We start from the raw sequence: 21,854 nt of genomic DNA on the forward strand, positions 1-21,854 counted from the left end.
AAATGTTACACCAAAAAGCTACTATCACATCAATGGATAGTAATATAGTATTACTGCAATTGCATTTTTGAGGGTGTGATTGTAACTTTTAAAATTTATGAGGGGTATACTTATCCTAAATGTTACACCAAACGGTTACCATCATATCAATGGATAATAATATAATATTATTCCAATTTCTTTTTTGAGGTTAGGTTTGTAATTTTCAAAATTTATGAGGGGCGTACTTGTCCCAATCCCGTCATTTTGACAATGTTTTGTGGTTCCGCGCAAGAGTAGTTTAGAGAAGTAACAGTATTGGTACTCTGTGAAAAAACACTAAAATGACTCTACAGTAAAGTAGTTATTTCCAAAAGTTATTTATCAAAACACCTTTAAAGTGCTTCTGACTCCCCGTAAAAGTCAGAAGTACTTAGAAAAGTCAATCCACACAGGCCCAAAAATTCTAAAAATGATTTAAGTAAAAACTGTTGTTTACCGGTGGAGTTATGTGTCAAATGAAGTTTTTACTTAAATTCGAGTAAAAATTTGAGTGCGGCAGGAGATGCCGTTAGTTACCGTTTTAAAATCAAATCTCACTAGCTAACAGAAACTGAAGGGCAATTTCGTAAAATCAAATATCCTAATCTCCTGTTTCTTAAACGTTCAAATGTTGCCATCATCTACTGTCGGAAGAGTGAGAGAGAGAGAGAGAGAGAGAGAGGAGAGAGAAGCTGCTTCTGCGGTTCTGTTTCTGATCTCAAACAAAATAAAGTTCCAATACGAAGCGCAGCATTTCTCTAAATCCTAATTCTTCAAAACTAGGGTTTTGATAATGGTGGGAACACTTTCAGGCTTGCAAGATCATCTCAGATTGGCGAGGGAGTACGCTAATGAGGGCCTATACGACACTTCGATCATCTTCTTCGATGGTGCCATTGCTCAGATCAACAAGTAATTTCTCTCTCTCTCTCACACTCTCCGATTCGTCTATTTGCCTAGCTTTTGCTTTATGTGCTTGAAATTCTTTTTTACTAGATTGGAAATCGATAAGGGTTTTCAAATTTTAGGTTTTTCATTGACGAACTATAATGGGGAATTTTTTATTTTAGGAAAAAATAAAAATTCCTATATATTTACTTTATTTGCTTGAAATCTTATTTACTAGATTGGAAATCGATTAGGGTTTTAAAATTTTAGGTTTTTGATTGATGAACTATGATGGGGAATTTTTATTTTAGGTAAAAAGTTTGATTTTTTTGTATTTAGGCATCTAAACACTCTTGACGATCCATTGATCCGCACTAAATGGATGAACTGCAAAAAAGCTCTTTCTGATGAAATTGAAATAGTAAAACAATTGGATTCAGAGAGAAGGGTATTGAAGGAGACTCTTGGGTCTAGACGCCCTTCTTCGCCTCCAATTCCTACAAAATCCTCCTTTGTTTTTCAACCACTTGATGAGTATCCTACTTCGTCGGGTGCTCCGATGGATGATCCCGATGTTTGGGCACCACCGAACCGAGACAATGGAAGTAGAAGACCCACAAGGTCTGGTCAAATGGGTATGAGAAAGACGCCCCAAGATGCGACTTGGGCTCGAGGTTCAACTCGGGTAGGAACAACTGGTCGTGGAGCGAAGACTAATAGACCGGCATCTGGAGTTCGAGCATCAACAGCTACTGGATCTGGGAAAAAGGGGCCTGGTGCAAGCAGATCAAACTCAAGCAAGGCTGATTCAGTGGTAAATTTTACTAAACAAATAATTTATGTTGGTTTTATGGTAGTCCATATAATTCATTTATAGTAAAAGTAAATTAGCTTGGAATGTGTTATTTATGGAATCCTTGCAACTAAGCCTGCTTGGTACCGTAGTCACCAAGTCGGGGGAATAAGTCAGCAAGGGAAAAAGTTGAAAAAAACAAAAAAAATCGGGAAAAAATCGAAATAGTGTTAAGGCAATATATATTTTTTCTACTAAGTGATGTTATCATTTATATTATCAAATACTATTTTAAACTTAAGAATAAATGGTCTTTGAAAAAACCCTTTTAAAATATCTTGTTCAGTAAAAAAAAAAAATCACATTTTTTGTGTGTTTAAATTGCAACTTATTTCAAAAAGTCACGATTTAATCGTTTTTTTTTAAAATCGCAATTTAAACACGATTTTTTGAAAAAATCAGCGACTTTGGTGACTATGCTTGGTACGACTATCAATCACAAATCATCATAATTTTTTGCATGCCCTTGAGATTTATCTTAAGAAATTGCAAAGTTTTGCCATGTGAAAAAAAAAACCTGCGTAGTTTGCCGCACAAAATCTGTGAATTTGCACTGGTGTACAAGTGTACCAAGCAGTGCTTAATTGAAATTGAGAGTTGGTGCATTTAAGAAATGAACCTGCTCTCCTCGCATACTGTTGCAAGTAATAATGCTATGGCAAACTACACAATTTATTTTTGCAGAACCTACTCATTAAATAATATTTCCTTCCTGGATTTATTGAATAAGGTGGTGAATTTGTTGGCCTAGTATCTGGTGCTGGTTAGTTATTGTAATAACAATGTGACCGTGATGCATTTATATGTATATTAATGCACACAGTTGAATATATATATATATATATATATATATAGATATATATTAGTGCTCACAACTGAATTACTTTGTTAATACACTTCCAATCTTTGAAAACATTTTGTTGTTTCAAAAAGAGTAATGCTCATATTCATAATAAGGGGCCTTTGTAGTCTTTTGAGTATTTCCTTTAACTGTGAGGCATTAGATGAAATAACAAGGAGTGATAAGATTTTTTAAATAGAAAGGTGAGAGAATTTGATGAGATCGTGAATTGCCATTTTCTAGTAGGGATCCCTTTTGGAGTCTCTATTTTCACATTTTCTAATAACCGAGAAAGACCCAAGCTTGCTATATCCGATAGATTTCTTGTGTCTACCTCATAGGAGGAGCATTTTAAATGGGTGTTTCAGGCCTTTTCCAAAATCAGGATTACATTCCTATGCTCCTTGAAACGGGGAAGAAGAGTTGGCCAATCCCATTTAGATTTTGAAACATCTGAGATAATATCTCTTAGGACAAAGGAAGAACTTCAACGATTAGGAACTTGAGTCCATTGCTAATCGGCGAATATGGCGACTTCTCGGTTTAGTCTTTTACATGTTCAGCTAAGTAGGACATATAGCATTCAATCTTTCCTGCATCAGTAATTTGAGTTCGTCAAATTTATTCTAAGTCTCTTTTCATTTGTTGGGGCATTTGGAAAGAAATGAACAAATTTGCTTTACGGGGCAAGGAACAATCTCTGTAGGAAATCATCATTTCGATTATTGGGCTGCTGTATTTTTGGTGCAAAGTGATTGAAGACTTCAAAGGCTTCTCGTTCTAGGACTTTATTTAGGTGGGATTAGTTGTTGTGAGAGTTCACAGTTGTATTTGCTTCTGGGAGTCAGGTTCAGTTTTTTTGTTTGTTATTGTTTTTGTGTAGGTCTCCTCGACATCCATTTCTCTTTATCCATATAAAAAAAAAAATTCTGAAGAAAGTTATTCTAGGTCATGCATCCAATAACCATTTTAGGTTGCATGTCAATAGGAGTTGGAAGCACTGGGTACATATTTAAAGCTCTATGCTTCCAGCTATTCATAATAAGAAAATGTGAATTTGTCAAGGAATGTTCCTTTTTTCATTTCCAAATTCTACCTTAAAATTGATGTTCATGGGGTATGTTCTACTAGAGAACTCGCCTAATTATTGCCCATGCGATATGAATGACATTGCTGAAAGCCGTATATTCATTGAGATTGACCTTTGGCTTAAGATGAGCTGTGAGTTTGCTTTGATATGTTACTCTTTTTTTTATTTGAAGTTACTAGAATTTCGATGGTCAAAGGGGCAGATCTCTCTTTTGGAGCAGGACAAATTGTTCTATTTTATTTAGAAGATTTGCAAATTATGAATTTCCCCCCTCTGTTGCTTAACATGGTTGGACTCACTTTTGTCTAATGATGTGTTGGATTCACTTTGAGTTATCTTTCTAGGCCAGCTGTGTCTTATCTGTTCACCATTTCCTGTGTGTGGAAGAGCTTGATGGGGATAAGATTTGACAACCTTTGCTGATGTATATTCTTCTAACATGTCAAAAGGTGCAACTACGTCATGTTAGTGGAAGCACCCTTTGCTGATGTATATTCTTCTAACATGTCAAAAGGTGCAACTACGTCATTGGATTCGTTCATCTCAAGAAATCACACTGACGTGTTTGCATAGGCTTGGAAAATTGTAACTTATATAGGAAAAAGCTAGAGGAATGTGGAGCAACATCTATCTAAGACATGGACATGTGTGTCAGTATCAGACATGGCCACTGCCATATAACAATATATTAAAGAAAGTAAAAAAAAAAAAATGGTAACTTCCCTTGCCAATGATCTTTATGCTCTTAATTCCCAAGTGATCATTTCATCTTCATACAAGATTTGTAAACTGTTTAGATTGTTTTTCATTTTTGTATTAGTCTTTTTTATCTTCCACTGGCTGAGGAAGATTCAATTCCAAAAGCACACATTTTTGGGTTAGTAAGATGTTATTGTATTACAAACTAAAGGGGGAAGCCAAATATTTAGCCAATGAATTGGTTTCCTCATTGTAAGTTTGTAACTACCATGGTTATGGCTACACAAAATCAATCAATTTGGAAAAATTTCCCTGAGTGTTTAGCATTTAAAGAATGATATGGAAAGCTCTATTATCCTATTGATGTTTTGTGGCTTATCTTTAAAGGTAAATGGCTTATTCGGCATCACTATGTGTTGCAAGTATGGTTATTGTGTTAAATCCCCACTTAAGACATGAAGAGAATGCATCTTTCTAAACACAAGGTAGACCATCAATAGATAAAGCCATTTTATTGCGAACTTCACATTCAAGGCCATGGTAATGGTTTGCACTCTTTTCATCCTACTGCCTTGGGCATTGTGGTTGCAGTTGTTTACTGTTTCATGCTTTTCTTGTCATAAAAGTACCATTCTTGGTTTTGCTTTATCTTTCCCATTATTATGCTTTTTCTATGTTTCATATTAAGCTAATGTGTTCTGATAATTTATTTGCATGTACCATTGTAAGAGCGGTGATGCTGAAGAAGGAAAGACAAAGAGGGGACAGTATGAGGGGCCTGATCCAGACTTGGCAGCCATGCTGGAAAGGGATGTCTTGGAGACCAGTCCTGGAGTAAGATGGGATGATGTTGCTGGTCTGAGTGAAGCAAAAAGGCTTTTGGAGGAAGCTGTTGTTCTTCCATTGTGGATGCCCGAGTATTTCCAGGTATTTCAGACCCATCAAAGCTTAACTATATTCTTAGACCTGATTCATTCTTATTTAACGTCTAGTCATCAACAAAATTTGGAAGTTCTAAGGTGGTAACCCAAAGGGAATGATTACAATAATAGTCCCAAATATGATGAAAAATGGTTTTTCTAACATCATGAAAATTAGTTGGTGAACCAACCAAGATTAATTGGGACCATCTAGAGTTAAGTGTGTCTTATGTACTAGACCAACTGATGCCTTTCAATTTTACATTTGCAGGGCATTAGGAGGCCATGGAAAGGTGTTCTAATGTTTGGTCCGCCTGGTACTGGGAAAACACTTTTGGCCAAAGCAGTGGCAACTGAGTGTGGTACAACATTTTTTAATGTTTCTTCTGCTACCTTAGCTTCAAAATGGCGGGGAGAGAGTGAACGCATGGTTCGTTGCTTGTTTGATCTTGCAAGAGCTTATGCTCCAAGCACCATTTTCATCGATGAGATTGATTCTCTTTGCAATGCTAGAGGGTAAGGCTTTTCTTCTTTCACCTTTATCTACCAATAATTTCAATAATTTATTAAATTTTCTGTATTGAATTAGGTTGGGCGGTTTTGTTTTGGTATTTACACATAAGATTTGTGAAAGAATAATGGTCAAGTCTCATAATGAGAGCTTGCCAGGGTATGTATATTAATTAAGGTAAATGGACATAAATGCCCTTTCGTAAAGAATAGAAAACTAGGAAAAAATATAAAAGACATCATATTTTTCAATACTCCCCAATAAGCTGGTGAAAATATATCAACTAAGCCCAACTTTACAAGACAAGAATTGATGACAGAGGGAACAACAAATTTCGCAAAGATGTCGGCAGACTGATTTGAAGAAGATACGAATACGGTCTGAAGAGCACTAGATCAAAATTTTTCCTTGGGAAAGTGAATATTAACCTCGATATGCTTGGTTCTTTCGTGAAGGACAAAGTCAGAAGCAATCATGATATCAAACTTATTATCATAAAACAATGTGGAGGTATCACAAAAAGGAAAAAGTAGCTTTGTCAACAAGGATTAAAGTCAAATAAATTTACATGTGCCAAGGGCCATAACTTGATACTCAACTTCAGTAGAAGAACGAGAAATCACATTTTGTTTCTTACTTTTTCACGAGATCAAGTTACCACCATGAAAAGTATAGAAACTAGGGTTTGATCTCTTATTTGTAATATAACTAGCATAATCAGCGTCAGTGAAACAAGACAAATGAGGCTGAGCAGTGGACGAATAGAAAAATTCAAGACTAGGACGTGACTTCAAGTAGCGAAGAATACGATAAACGACATGTAGATGAGAAGTACTTAGAGCATGCATGAACTGACTGACCATGCTAATCGGAAAAGTCAAATCTGGTCTAGTGTTCGTCAGATAAATCAGACGGTTTACGAGTATTTGATAAGAAGAATGATCAGATAATATATTGTCAGATTTGACATGAAGGTGATGATTCTGATTTATAAGAGAGGAAGCAAGACAATTACCCAGCATACCAGTGTCTTGAAGAAGATCCAATGTATATTTACGCTGAGATAGCAAAATACCACGGTGAGAACGGGCCACTTCTATCCCCAAAAAATATATAAGAGGACCCAAGTCCTTAATCTCAAAAAATCACCCAATATCATCTTTACCTTGCCAATCCACTGAGCATAATCACCAATCAGGATAATATCATCCACATAAATCAAAACAATAGCGCAATGACCATCCAATCCTCAATGAACAAAACATGTATGATCTGAGTGGCATCTAGAAAATTTTATAAATATGATAACCTCAGAAAAGCGGTGAAACTAGGCTCGTGGAGATTGTTTCAAGTCATACAGAGATTTGAGAAGATATACTTTCCCAGAATACCTCTTGAAGACGTAGGAGGGAGTCCATATAGATAAACCTCAGTCAGATTATTATTCAGAAATGCATTCTTCACATCGAGTTGGTGAAGAGGCAATAAATGACATGCAACTAAAGAGATAAGGTGAACATTAGAAAATTTAGCTACATGGGCAAATCTAGCACCAAAATCTTTTCTCAGAGTCTGTGTAAATCCCTTAGCTACTAGGCGGACCTTGTATGGATCAACGGTGCCATCCACAAGATATTGACAGTGAAAATCCATTTACAACCAATAGTCCGCTTTCCAAAAGGAAGGGGAACAAGCTCCCAAATATAATTTTTTTGCAATGCATCCATCTTAGTAGTCCATTGGGGATCTCATAAAGTCTCTGAAATAGACTGGGGAATTCAAATAGAATTAGTTGTGGTAAGGTAGGCCTGATAAGAAGGAGAAAGTCCTTGATAGGAAACAAACTAGGCAATAAGATGATCAGTAACACACTCTCGCTTACTTTGGTGAAGTGCAATAATTAAGTGAGTCAGGAACATAAGAGATATGGGCAGGGGTAGGAGAGAATAAACTTGAGTCCAAGGAGGAAATTAGTAAGGTTGGAGAAGGGCGAGGGCGACGATAGTAAACTTGAAGCATTGGCGAAGATGGAGAGAAGACTGTAGAAGGCAACACTATAGGAGAAGGATCCTGCAAAGAAGATATGGCACAAAGTAGGGGACATTTAAAAAAATTGACATTAAGAGAATGTAGACATGATGAGAAACGGGATCATAACACCGATACTACTTTGTCATCTAATTTTGTGCGAAGAGGGGTTTTGTCCTAAACAAAACAAGTGCACCCAAAGATTTTGGGTGTAATGGGTCAGATGGTGCTATCAGGGCGAAGAACATGAAGAGGTACATGTCCCCTTAAGGTGGGACTCGGAATACGGATAAGGAGGAAAATTGAAGAGAGGATTTTCATATTCAAATATAACTTAAAACCATGTATTCCTCGAAGAAGGCATCGGACAATGTTCATCAGGTGGCGATTCTTGCGTTCCGCCACCCCATTCTACTCAAGAGTATAGGGATAAGTCAACTGGTGAAGTATACCATGCTCATGAAGATGAGAACGAACCCCATCATAAATATATTCCCCGCAAATATTAGACCAAAGAGATTTTACATTGATGTTGTACCGAGTTTGAATCATTTTAAGAAAATTAACAAAAATAGGATGCACCTCAGAACAAGAATGTATTAAATAGATCTAAGTACAACAAGAATAGTCATCTATAAATGAAATATAATATCGATGACTAGTAAAAGTAGTAACAAGGGAAGGTACACATCAAAATGAACTAATTCAAACATTGCATTAAACCAATGCATACGAGGAATATATGAAGTAAGTGTGGATGTAACATAATATCGATGACCAGTAAAAATAGTAATAGGGGAAGGCCCCTACACATCAGAATGAATTAAATCTAACATTGCATTAAATCGATGCATACGAGGAATATATGAAGTAGATGTGTGTTTAGAAAGCTCACACACAGCACTGAAACTTGTGTTTCATTACAAGAATTTTTAAAACAGGAAATAACAAACGTAACTGTTAGAAACTAGCATGTCCTAAGTGAGCATGCCACAAATCTAAAGACTGAGAAGAAAAAGTATGGCTCCTAGAGGATAAAAGCATAGAAGCCGGAGCAGCAGTATGCGAAGATCCAAACAGGTACAGCCATCCCGTTCATACCCATTGCCAAAAATCTTCCTCAAAGTTAGGTCTTGAAAAATATAGTGAGTAGGGAAAAATGTTATTGAGCAATTTAAAGATTTGGTAATACTACTCATAGACAAAAGGTTAAGAGATAGGTGAGGAACATGAAACAAAAAATCAAAGGAAATACCAGAAGATAAATGGATGGTACTCTTGTTGTGGATAGGTGTAAGGGACTCATCAGTAAGGCGAACCTCCCTATGAGTAGCAGGAAAAGTAGAAGTAAAATGACTAGATTCACCAGTCATGTGATCAGAGGCACCAGAATCAGTAACCTATGTCAGGGGAGTAGGACCTGATTAGATGTCATGAAATGCAGAGGATGCACCTAAAGACGTGGTAACAGAGGCCACAATTGAAGATGATCGAGTATGAGTGTGGGTCTGGTCATGGACAACAGTGGCAATCTTTGTCAGAAGTTGTTGCAAGTCAATAGTGCCAACGGGGGGGGGGGGTAGTGGTAGGAATTGGTGATTAATCCACATCAGTAGCATGGGGTATAGAATGCCCCAAAGGAGGAGTAGCTGTAGATCGCATTAAATGCGGATAAAACTGAAAGCATTGGGCTTCTCATGGCCAGCCTTCCCATAATAACTGCAAATAAGACCACTCCTTCGATTACAGCCCCCATGGCCACGACTCCCAGACTAAGGAGCACGAGAGTCAGAAAAACTTGAATTGGCAGCTAGAGCTATTTGATCTGTCGTTGGAGTGGAAAGAATATCTGGAGACTGATTATTAGATGGGATTACACGACGATGACGCTCATCACTATCAATAGTCGCAAAAATCTCAAATAAGGAGGGCAAAGGAGAGGTGTTAAGAATTTAAGTCCACAGTGCCTTAAACTCGAGACACAACCCTATGAGAAATTGGTATGTCTGATGTCGAGTAATCCTCTTAACCACATACCTGGCTGTTTCACAGATAGTTTAGCCATAGATTCATAATGAGAAAACTCCTCCCATCGAGACTAAAGAAATCTGAAATAATCAGCTACACTTTGAGTCCCTTGAGTAGTCTGGGTAATTTCTCGATAGAGCTCACAAATCCTCGAATCATTTCTAGTATGCGCATGTCTGAGTGAGAGCTAATCACAAAGATGAGACAATCTCATGGTACGTAAACATAATATAGATAAACTATTCCATAGACTTAAACCACCATCCAAGAATAGTACAATTATCAATCTTCCATCGTTCAAACTTGGAATTAGTGGCAAGTGGTTTGTTAACAGTACCCAAAAGCCATCCAGATTTCCCTATGCTACCCAAATAGAGTTTCACAGACCTCGACCATAACTAAATTTTTTGGCCATCTAATAAGGCACTAGTAATATGTTGGGCTGAGGAGTTTTTGTTCTCTTGGTTTGATGTCATATCTCACAAACACAAGTGGATAAGAGAGAAACAAGACAAAACAGCAATAATCAAATGTAGGAAAACTATAATTTGAAGTAGTGTAGGATCAAATCAACATACGCTTAGGGTGCGAGAACCAATAGAGGGTGCAGAATAAACAGAAATCTGGAGTAAAGAGAGGAAAGAAGCATAAATTTGAGGCTTTGGCTTGAAGGGATGTCTCTCGCGATCCCAAACCTAAGTGCAAGATCAACCAAGGAGTAAACATATGAACCAGGGGACAGCCAGAAACCAACAAGGGGCAGCCTATACAAACCATAAAAACAGCAAGGGGCACTAACCACAGCCAGTCCTATCGCCCAGCAATCCAGCAGCCCTGTCACACAGCCACAGCCAACCCTATGTTACACAAACCACAACCAAAACTTCTGCCGAACACCCCCGTCTTGCCGCACAACACAGATCTATCGCAGAACACAGCCAACCATTATCGCAGAACCCAGCCAGCCATGATATCGCATAAACCAGGAGAAACCAGCCAACTTATCGCATAGAAAAGGCAGCAGCAATATTGCCTAGAGCAGAACTATTCAGCCGATAGCCCTATTGCATGGAAGTACCCTATCGCATCGAGCGATTAGGTAATGACAGATCCAAAAAGAAAAAAAAATAAGGGAACCCCTGAAGGGGAAACCTTCAACGAAGCTGCTACTACTGTTGTTTTTGGTCTCAAAAACCTAAAGAGATGAGGAGAAGAAGAGAGAAGAGAAGTAGGTGGAGCTTCAAAAATGAAGAGGAAACCCAAGGAGGGGCTGTCATGGGCTTTGATACCAAGAAGATTTATGAAAGAATAATGGTCAAGTCTTATAATTAGAGCTTGTTAGGGTGTTTATATTAATCAAGGTAAATGGATATAAATGCTCTTACATAGAGAATAGAAAACTAGGAGAAAATAGAAAAGACATATCATATTTCCCAATATACACAACTCAACTATTGAATTTTCCCCGTTTGGCATTGATCTCCGAGTTCACACTAGAATCAATATCTTTCTAAGGCCTTGTTTGGATAGAAAGTAGAAAGTAGCTAGTAAGAAAATAGCTTTTAAAAAGTAGAAAGTAGTTTCCTTTTGCTTTTTAAGAAGTTGGGATTTTTTACTTTTAAAAGTAGTTTGCTAAAGGAATCCAAACAAACTTTTTATCCATTTTTTTTGAAAATTAACTTTTTTAACTTTCAAAAGTATATAAGCTACTTTTATATGTGTATCCAAATATGCTCTATACGTGAACTGATGCTGTCATACTTTTGGTAGGTAGTTTCCTAATTTTGATGGTAAATTCATTACCAAGTATTGACAACTTGACTTCTTCAGTGCTTCAGGGGAGCATGAATCGTCTAGAAGGGTGAAGTCTGAACTTCTTGTACAAGTAGATGGTGTTAATAATAGCTCTACTGGTGAAGATGGTGGACGCAAAATAGTGATGGTCTTGGCGGCTACTAACTTTCCGTGGGATATAGATGAGGCATTGAGGTTTGACATCTTATTTATTTGAATACTTACTCCAAAATCAATGCATTGCATTTAACTTGAGTGTTGCATGATCCAATGCAGGAGGAGGCTGGAAAAGCGAATTTATATTCCTCTTCCAAATTTTGAGAGTCGAAAGGAGCTTATTAGGATTAACCTAAAAACTGTTGAGGTAAGTTTTATCATAACCCCTATACTATATTTGTCTCTTTTATCATAGGATGGTTTATGCTTCTAGTTAACTTTTACAATTGTTCTGTAGAATTTGGTAATATTTTTCTACATATGAATTCTTCATTCCTAGACTAGTTGATTGGTAATTTGAAATTTAAACCTTGGAGGTATAAAAAAGCTCGTGTAAAAAGAGTTAATTTATTGCATGGGATAATTGTTAAAAAGAGTGGAAGAGAGAAGATCCTAAATTGGAAGAAGGATGCTTGGTACTTATATGTACACATGCTCATATATTGGTGATTTGTTCGAGCCATGGATTTTGGTTCTAACATTTGGGTATTAGAGATACATGATTATGTATCATTCGCCAGTTTGCCTCTACTGGAAGAAGGATGCTCGGATTCAGCCAAGTGGAGTTTATTTTGCAAAATACAAGTATTGGAGTCCCCTTTTAGGTAGGATATGATGAAGGACTACGAAACTAACTAAAATTATGGTTATGAGATTACGAAAAATATTATCAAGGACTATGAATATTATAAGCTACCATATTAGACTACCACAAAGAAATAAGAAAATTCTAGTATAGAGCTAATAAATAATTCTAGACAATGTTTTAAGTCCCGCCGGTATGAATCTAAAATATTAAATTGTGGGATTTTATGGAAGGTAGAACTTCCTACTAAGTAGCCTAGGGAATTAGTCTAACAATATCTAAGAAGATCTAGAAATTTAAGGTTCCGAAGGTTAAATCTAGGGTGGAATAAGGTTAGATTAATAAAAACAAGGATTTTAGGGTGGTTTAAGCTTGCTGTAAATTATTGGATAGCAAATAGCTATGATTTTGTGGTTGATTTAGGTCAACCAGACAAGGGTTTTTTGGATTGGTTTGGGCTGGGCAACAATATGGTAGTTTTGGGAGGGGTTTTGGTAGGTTATAGTATGTGTAGGATATCTAAAAAGATGTTGGCAAGGGCTTACTTAAGGTTTAGTAAAAGAAAATCACATAAAACTATGAAAATAAGATGAAAAGAAGAAGGAAATTAGACTATAGTTGCAAACGAAGAAGAAAATATAAGGGATAGATGATTCTTGCTCACCAAGATGAATGCCCCAACATTCAAGATAGGAAAACCAGAAATTCTGTAAATTGTATTAAAAAAATTTCATAAAATAACATAAAGATGTCCTTAAATAGTAAAAACAAAACCCTAAGAGAAAAGACCTAAGCTACCCTTAAGTAAAAGATAAATTATAAAAATTAGATAATTTTTGTAACTTTCACTCTCCTAAAATTTCAAACCTTAAAAACTTAAATAAAAGACAACCTAAAGTTATTAAATTACCCCCAAGCATCTATACTATGACCATGGGCCAATAAAATATAAAAATAAGCCCAAAACATAAAAAAATAAATGAAGTCCAAAACACAAAATTAAATAAATCCTAAGTATTCTAACACTATGGTCACATGTTGGTCATTCTAATTCAACCAACAAGTCCTCGATCCAAATATGCACTCTCCAATGTGAAGTCTTCAAAAGATCTTGCTCATGGGGTCTTCGAGTCCTCTCCGTAGCTATCACTAATTCACAAGGAAGCTTGTGATTTCCTTCTCTTATGGTAATATTTAGAGGGTGATGATCTGATGTCCCCATTAGTATATCAAAGGACACGACTAATGGGATATAGTTATATATCGAAGGACACAACTAATCAGATTCATCCAAGTGAAGTTTAAGGTAAAGTGGTTTGGAATGAAGAACCAATGGATCAACCTCGGCTGAAGGAAAGATTCTCATATTAGTATTTTAGCTTGAATTGATGTTTCCATCTTCTATAGCAGCAAAAGTGAGCAACTAAAGTTTATTAGTGGACCGTCTGTGCTTGGCTAACTACAAGTATTGGAGTTCTCTCTTAGAATCTATTGTATCCTCTCTTAGGTTGTATATCGAAGGACATGACTAATGGGATATAATTGTAGGAGATAGAACAAAAGGCTAGATAGTGGGATGTTGGGTAGTATCTTAGGAAAGAAAGCTGAAGAGTTGCTTATGATCTTGGCGCTGCAAAAGGCTAAATGGTGGGATGTTGGGTAGTATCTTAGGAAATAAAGCTGAAAATGTGCTTATGGTGCTGCAAAAGACTACCAATGTGATTGCTATGGGTACTCATTAAAAATTTGAAAACAAAACACCAGCCTTGTGCTTGAGAACAAAAGTGTATCCTTGAAGAAATGCGACCCACATCCCATGACGATGGCTTAAATTATTCTGTGAATTCAGATATTGGAGTGCTTGATGATCTGAATACAAAACAAACTCCTTAGACACCAAATAGTGTCTCCAATGACGAAGGACCTAAACAACTGCATAGAGTTCTTTATGATAAGTGGAAAATTTATGTTTTGCCTCATTAAGCTTTTCATTGTGGTAAGAAATAGGATGACCATCTTGCATAAGTTCATCTTCAATCCTGACATTAGAAGCATCACAAGCCACTTCAAAAACCTTGGAGAAGTTTGGCAATTGCAAAACCGACATTTCTGTCATCTTTTTAATAAGCTCGAAAGCTCTATTTGTTATTCTTGACTAATTAAACTGTCCTTTCCTCATTGAATCAGTGATGGGAGTCATGATATTACTGAAATTTCTTATGAACTTCCTGTAGAAAGTAGCTAGGCCATGGAAATTGCGTACATCATGCTATTCTGGAATAGCTTTTACCTTTTTAGAATCAGCTTCTACGTCATTGAATGATACAACAAATCCAAGAAATATAACACTGGGTGTCATGAAAGCACACTTCTTCAAGATTATGAAGAGTTTTTCATGGCATAGAATTCTCATAACTTGGCAAAGGTGGGTGATGTGCTCATCATGGGAGTGGCTATATATAAGTATACCATCAAAATAAACAAGAAGAAATTGCCTAATAAATGTTGAAGTACCTGAGTCATTACTCGTATGAAAGTACTAGGGCTATTAGTGCGTTCAAAAGGCATGAGAAAGCCACTCATATAGATCATCCTTAATCTTGAAAGCTATCTTCCATTCGCCTCTTGGTCTGACACGAACCTGATGGTAACCGCTTCTGAAATCAATCTTGGAGAAAATAGAAGAACCTGCCACCATAAGAAGCATGTCATCCAAGCTTTGAATTGGAAAACGATACTTGATTGTGATCTTATTGATGGCCCTATTGTCAACACATTCCCTAGCTTCCATCTTTCATTGGGGTTAGTAGAGTAGGCACTGCGCAAGCACTTGTACTTTGTTGATGGTCCTACTGTCAACACACATTCTCTAGCTTCCATCTTTCATTGGGGTTAGTAGAGTAGGCACTGCGCAAGGACTCATACATTCCCTGATGAATCTATTTTTAATTAGTTCATCAACCTGACCCTTCAACTCGGTATGCTCTGTTGGGTTCATGCGATAAGCTGGTAAGTTCGGCAATTGGGAACTCGGAATAAGATCAATAGCATGCTGAACATCCCGCATAGGAGGCAACTCATTTGGTAACTCCTCTGGGGCAACATTAAAGAAGTCAGTCAGCAATTGGGCGACCTCTAGAGGTATATCTTGAAGTGGGGCAGTAGCTGATTTTTTCACTTCTTTTAATAGTATAGCATATACAACTCCAGATTCTTTGCCTTCGGCCTCAAATTGCTTCTTAGTTAGCAAATGGAGAGCTTTCGTCTTCAATTTAGTTGGCTTCTTAGGACTCTTGTTATGACTCTTAAGCTCTTTAATTGACATAGGCTTCATAACAACTCGTTTTCCATTAAACAGAAGGTAATAAATATTTTCCTTGCCACAATGATACAAAGCCATGGGCGACCAAGAAGAATATGTTTAACATTCATGGGTACAACGTCACACCAAATAGAGTCACTATACCGTAAGAAATAGTAATTAGTGTTATTTGAGTTACTGGTATCAACGACTTATCTACCTATGTAATCTTGTAAGGTTGAGGGTGAGATTGGATTGTGAGTTGGAGTCTTTGTGTAGATTGTGAAACCACGTTCATGCTGCTCCCTCCGTCAATAATAAGCTTGCAATACTTCTCACCACTCTTAACTAGAGTGAAAAATAGCCGTACGAAGCCAATCTTCCTTTCTCTCTTCTTTTGGGAGCTGCAAGGATCTGTCGAATGACACAAGCATAAGAGCTGTCCCCCTCTTCATCTTCTTTTGACTCAGTATATTCAGTCATCAAAAGGGCATGTTCCTCTGCATTTGCAATTGGTTATTCTTTCTTTTCCTCCACTCCCATGTGTAGATTCTTGGAAGGACATTGGAATGCATAATGACCTTTGCCTCTACACTTAAAACAACCAACTTCAGTGTTGCCCTACCACTTCCTTTTACATTAGCCCTTGCATAGGTCGAGATCTACCAGGCTTGGATGTGTTAGCATTAGGCAATGTTGGCCACAATGTCTTTCCCCCATCAAAAGTCTTATGAGTTAATGGTCCTCCAGTTTGGTTTCCAAGCCGCCTTGTCATAGGCTGCCTTAAGTTCTTCTCAACTCGTAGGCCGCAATGCCATTTGGAATGCATTTTCTAAATCACAAATCCTTAAAGTAGCCATATCTTTTCTAATTTCAGTCCTCAACCCATTTTTAAAACGAGCAAGTTTCTGTCATTCATCTTCAGTAGTCTCACAACGTATGGCTAACTTATTAGAACGCCGCATGTACTCCACTACAGATAAGTTGCCTTGGTGGAGTGAGATCATTTCCTCATAAAGATTATTTTGAAAATCAGCAGGTAGATATTTCTCCTTGAGACAAGTCTTCATATCTTCCTAAGTAGTGATAGGAGAACCTCTCCACCACACTTTAGCATGACCCACCAACTTCATCGTAGCAAATCGAACTCTCCTATCTATCAAAATATTCTTCTAGGGCTGCAAGCCAATCTGAGAAGGGTTGAGGATCAATGTCACATTTGAAATAAGATATTTCAACTTTGACTTTCTTAGTTATGTCATCTTGTTGATCATAATGTTTAGATTTGGACTGTTCAAGCATATCTTGCAACACGTCATCTAAGTGCCTTGCGAAGTAATATTCCTTGCATGGGTGGCCTTCATAGGTGCTTTAGTCGTTGTGTTAACCTGCTATCCAGCAACATTATTGACTGATATGTCAATCTCTAGCTTCTTATGTGTGCCTCCAACACCACTTTCTCCACCATTGGTTGCTTCATTAGGGATGGGACCCATTCGATGGCTTCGCATTTCTCTGACTTGGAATTCAAGTTCATCTACCCTTTCATCCAACTTGAAGAGAAGCTCTTCTCGTTGGGCATTGGTCAATCTCCCTCGAAAATTCCTCCTACTACATGTTGCCATGGTGCCAACCTTCGCTCTGATACTAATTGATGTAGGACCGACTATGAAATTAGTTAATCTGATTTATTTAGCAACAAATCAGTCAATAACAAGTCTCTCACCAATAATAGGGAAAATGAAAATAGAGTGAAAAAAGCCTTAGAATCACTATAGGGTTCCTAGAAATCACTTCTAGGGTTTGGGAATCACTCACCAAGGTTGCTTAGGGCGTCCATACTTAAGGGGCAAAATTGCAAATTTGCCCTTGACTTCTAAAATGAACAAAAACAAAAAAAAAACCTATAACTCCCTAACAACTTAGCCAATTGAAATTTTTAAGGAACATAAAATAAGACTCAAAAAATATAAAATAGTTGTTGGACCCTCACAACTAAAATGTAAATAGACCAAAATACCCTTAGCTATCATAAATAAGAAAAAAACTTATAAAAAGTCAATAAATATCACAAAACCCATCTTCATGCCACATCAATGCTTGCTTATTAGTCTTCTTCCTCCTACAATAGGTCTTTCAAGGTTCTTTAGGATTTCCATCACCATCTCGATCAACTTTACTTTAGCTTCTCACTTTTTGTTGCTACTCTTACATCTTCACGAATGCGTTCATTTCTAATCTTGCTAGTCTTAGTTTTTCCATTCATCCGTGTCAACATCCTCTTCTCTTCCTTGATCAATCTATAAACATGTTTCTTGATTGTCTGACTTTTGAACTCCTTAAAGCATAGCAGGCTTCAATGCCATCTTATAACATTTTCCTTATATTTTGGTTGAAATACGTCCGTCATATAGCGCTTTAGAAGCGCGCACACACACACACACACACACACACACACATATCTCTTGGAGTGAAGACATGAAAGTGATGTTAAATTAGGATCACATAAATTTAATTACTCTTGTGGAGAATAGTTTTTATAGCTTTAGGAAGCTTTGTTGTTTATGTTTGAAGATGAAATAAATGTGGATTAAGACAAACAATTTAGCTTAACCATTCAACAGGTTTTTGGTACTGGACTATGCTTTTATTTCGTAAGTTTGAATTATGCCTCAAATCCATTTGAAGTGTGCCATGGACCTGAGTTTGTAGTGTGTATGTAGTTGAGAAAATTGTACAAGAGATGTAAAGGAGATAATTTTATTTTTGTTCTCTCCTCAAGGTTGCGCGTATGTATTTATTATTTTATATCTTTGAAGTGATGCTTGTATACACATTAATACAATATTACATTTTGGATACTTGTATAAGGATTTTGGTTCTAACATGTCTTGCTTCTGTTTCTTTAGTGGAGACTACTAACCCTTCACCACAGGCAACAATTACCTTGACTTCATGGAATATTCCATTTATTGTGTCACCAACTTCAATTTTTTTGTTTTCTTCAATTACCCTTGAGCATAGTTATTCTTGAAAATCCAAGTTCTGTTACAATCCAGCTTAAGTTGATTTTTCTATAATTTTAAAGTTGAAATGTATTAAGAACTTTACTGCAACATCAAAAACCTTATCCCAAAGATTTGGGGTTGGCTACTTGGATCCTATTCCTCCATTCAACTGTCCAAAGCCAAGTCTTCTTTTATTGGGAGAGTTTATATATGCTTTCTCCATCTCCATCCACATTCTTTTCGGCTTTCCTCTCGCTCTTGTAGGACCTTTAACTTGAATATTTCTTTCAATTGGATCTGTAATCAGCCTTGGTTGAACATGCCCAAACCATCTGAGCCGACTTTTTCTTAGTTTATCTTCTATTGTTGGAGTTACTTGTACATTTTACCAAATTTGTTCGTTTCTAATCTTATCTTGACTTCTACTGTTGTCATTGTCAGGTGGCTCCGGATGTTAATATTGATGAAGTAGCCCGTCGAGCTGATGGATACAGTGGAGATGATCTGACAAATGTATGTCGGGATGCTTCCTTAAATGGCATGAGGCGTAAGATAGCAGGGAAGACTCGAGACGAGATCAAGAACATGTCCAAGGACGAGATCTCTAACGACCCAGTTGCCATGTGTGACTTCGAAGAAGCTCTGGCCAAAGTTCAACGGAGTGTTTCTGCATCGGATATTGAACGTCATGAGAAGTGGTTTTCAGAATTTGGATCGGCATAAAAATCAATTTTTTGTTTGTTTCTTTGTTTGTTTGCTCATGGGCATAATATGTTGATCTAACCGGTTGTCTTAAAGGTGTTGGTCTTTGAGTGTCTGTTGTGTTCTATACCTGTAACTCCAAACATATTAGGAAGACTTTTGTTCATGTAATCTACATAATTTTATGTAGATTACATGAAATTTCGTATGCTCGTGGTTTGAGTACACATATTCTTTACCTTTTGCAGTCAGCCATTACTCTCTTACATAATTTTATTTGAGATTTTCCAGAAGTTTGTTAGATTAAACTATAAGGCAGTTTTCAATACTGTATATTTATTATAAACCCCTGATTGAGAACTTTCCAATTGTATTCATTATTAATTATTTTCATTCAATTATTCAATTTTTTTAAATAATATTCTTAGTAATATAATTTATCATGACAATCACTAAAATAAAAATCTGTGTTGGAGTGACCTCAAGATTTAGATTGAATCACACTTTGCTGATGTGGAGGTGTGCAAAGAAGCATAGATGCTTTTCACTCTTATCTTGATGAAAAACATTTGTGGTTCAGTACACATCGATGCCAATCTTGAGGTCACTAGAGAGCATTATTAAAAAAAAAGATATATATAAATTTTTGAATCATAAGTTTGTTATTTGGGAATTGTTCAATAAAATAAATTGAGTAACGTCACCACTGCTGATAAGAACATGATATGAACTTTGACTTAATAAATTGAGATTAATCTCACTAGATCCATATTTCACTGCACTATTAAATGTATCTTGATTTAAGATTTCGAAACCTCGGTTGATTCTCAGGTGAAATCTTTTTTCCAATCCATTCGACACTCAGATATTTCATCATCATTAAGTTTTGATCACGTCCCTTTGGTGGACCCATTGAAGTCTTATCCCATTATTTGTGCCATGTCTCGTAAACCTATTAATTACACTATATTCAACATTTTTCCTAATATCCCTATATTTGTTTCTTTATACATGGGAAGGTCGAGGAGGATCCCACCAACTTTTCTACCATTCTTTGTCCCCATATTGTAGTGAGAACTGCCGGCCCATAGCTTAGACCGCCCACCACTCTCTCTATAAATGTATTTAAGTTACACAATTGTACTTTTCAAAGTCCACAACAATACAAGTAGTGCATTTGAATTCTCTCGGCTAAGTCAACATGAATCTCACTCTCTTGTCCTTCCATCTTTTTCTCTTTATGTTCATTATTGGTGGCCTCCGAGCTGATTTCCAACCATTGAAGTCTGATCCTCTCATAGGTACTTTTTATTTTTTTATTGCGGTTTTTATTTGGTGTTATGAAGCAATTCTTTTTTCGGACCTCTTTTGAAAAGAAATAAGAGTTGGCAACAATTCTTTAAAAGAACTCCAGTGTTTGGTTGTCTATGCTGGCATCGATAACCACGTGTGCCTGGATGACATGGGTGAGCTCTTAAAATTGTAATTCAGTAGAGTTTGCAAATCTAAATGATGAAATGGAGTTGATCCATGGGAATTGCAATACTAGCTCCATCTTCCAAAATGGATCTTAATTTTATTTACGCAATCTCATCGTGTGATTACCGATGGTGATCATTTGGTGTGATGATGCATGGTTGTAGATATGGCATGTGCATTGGTAAATTGTGGGCAAGGAACATGCAAGCCTTCAAATGCGACGTTGCTTCCATTTGATTGTGAGTGTTACGATGGATGGAAGAAAATACAAATTGGGTCTCTTGCATACCCTTCATGTGTTGTTCCCGATTGTGAGTATCCTCTCTCTTTCTTTGTGTATTATGATCGTATTATATGTGATTTTTTTTTTTTTTTTTTTTTAAATTTAGAAGATATATTAATCACAAATAATACATATTATTATGCTTGCATTATATGTGAATTAATATGAGGAGGAGAAAAAAAAAAACTTTTTTCTGAAATCATTTTAAGACACTTTTTCAATATTCCTTCACAAGGTATGTGTCTTCCAATGGGCAACTTAAAATTTGTCCCCCAAACACTCACATTACTAAAATGAATATGGTCTGATGATTTTGCAGGCACACTTAACTTGGACTGTGACAAAGAAAATCCTCCTCCTCCTCCTCCCCCTCCCCCAACAAATGTTTCAGATTGTAAACTTCTTTAACTACGTACAATTTATTATCTCTATGTAATTAATTATACAAATAATTTTCAATTTTTTTTTGTAGCTTGCGGCCTTACTTGGTGTGGTGATGGAAGCTGTGTAAAAAATGGATCCAAGTACATTTGCCAGTGCAATGAAGGATCAACTAATTTGTTGAATTTAACAGACTTAGCTTGTTTTAAACCTTGTAATTAACAT

General features: G+C 36.6%; 2 protein-coding genes across 2 annotated transcripts; both read left to right on the top strand.

Annotated features, from left to right (window-relative positions):
* Positions 1 to 662: 662 nt before the first annotated feature.
* ERH3 (P-loop containing nucleoside triphosphate hydrolases superfamily protein) lies at positions 663 to 19,779 on the top strand. Its single transcript, XM_086430366.1, has 7 exons — positions 663 to 933; positions 1,249 to 1,723; positions 5,122 to 5,319; positions 5,584 to 5,828; positions 11,710 to 11,868; positions 11,950 to 12,037; positions 19,226 to 19,779. The coding sequence occupies exons 1-7, from the start codon at positions 815 to 817 to the stop codon at positions 19,505 to 19,507; spliced, it is 1,566 nt and encodes a 521-aa protein (XP_086286492.1). The 5' UTR covers positions 663 to 814; the 3' UTR covers positions 19,508 to 19,779.
* Positions 19,780 to 19,907: 128 nt separating this feature from the next.
* Positions 19,908 to 21,729, top strand: LOC147381478 (uncharacterized). The gene is made up of 3 exons (XM_086430367.1): positions 19,908 to 20,787; positions 21,130 to 21,276; positions 21,568 to 21,729. The coding sequence occupies exons 1-3, from the start codon at positions 20,688 to 20,690 to the stop codon at positions 21,654 to 21,656; spliced, it is 336 nt and encodes a 111-aa protein (XP_086286493.1). The 5' UTR covers positions 19,908 to 20,687; the 3' UTR covers positions 21,657 to 21,729.
* Positions 21,730 to 21,854: the final 125 nt, after the last annotated feature.

Source organism: Akebia trifoliata, unplaced genomic scaffold, assembly GCF_017979445.1.
Source record: "Akebia trifoliata isolate Shusen 1 unplaced genomic scaffold, ASM1797944v1 Contig00406_ERROPOS108635, whole genome shotgun sequence".
NCBI classification, from domain to species: Eukaryota; Viridiplantae; Streptophyta; class Magnoliopsida; order Ranunculales; family Lardizabalaceae; genus Akebia; species Akebia trifoliata.

Coding starts and splice junctions, on each gene's coding strand:
- ERH3 (XM_086430366.1), top strand. CDS start 815: ATGGTGGGAACACTTTCAGGCTTGCAAGATCATCTCAGATTGGCGAGG. Junction 934..1,248: donor GCCATTGCTCAGATCAACAA/GTAATTTCTCTC, acceptor TTTTGTATTTAG/GCATCTAAACACTCTTGACG. Junction 1,724..5,121: donor CAAGCAAGGCTGATTCAGTG/GTAAATTTTACT, acceptor TACCATTGTAAG/AGCGGTGATGCTGAAGAAGG.
- LOC147381478 (XM_086430367.1), top strand. CDS start 20,688: ATGAATCTCACTCTCTTGTCCTTCCATCTTTTTCTCTTTATGTTCATT. Junction 20,788..21,129: donor GAAGTCTGATCCTCTCATAG/GTACTTTTTATT, acceptor GCATGGTTGTAG/ATATGGCATGTGCATTGGTA. Junction 21,277..21,567: donor TTCATGTGTTGTTCCCGATT/GTGAGTATCCTC, acceptor ATGATTTTGCAG/GCACACTTAACTTGGACTGT.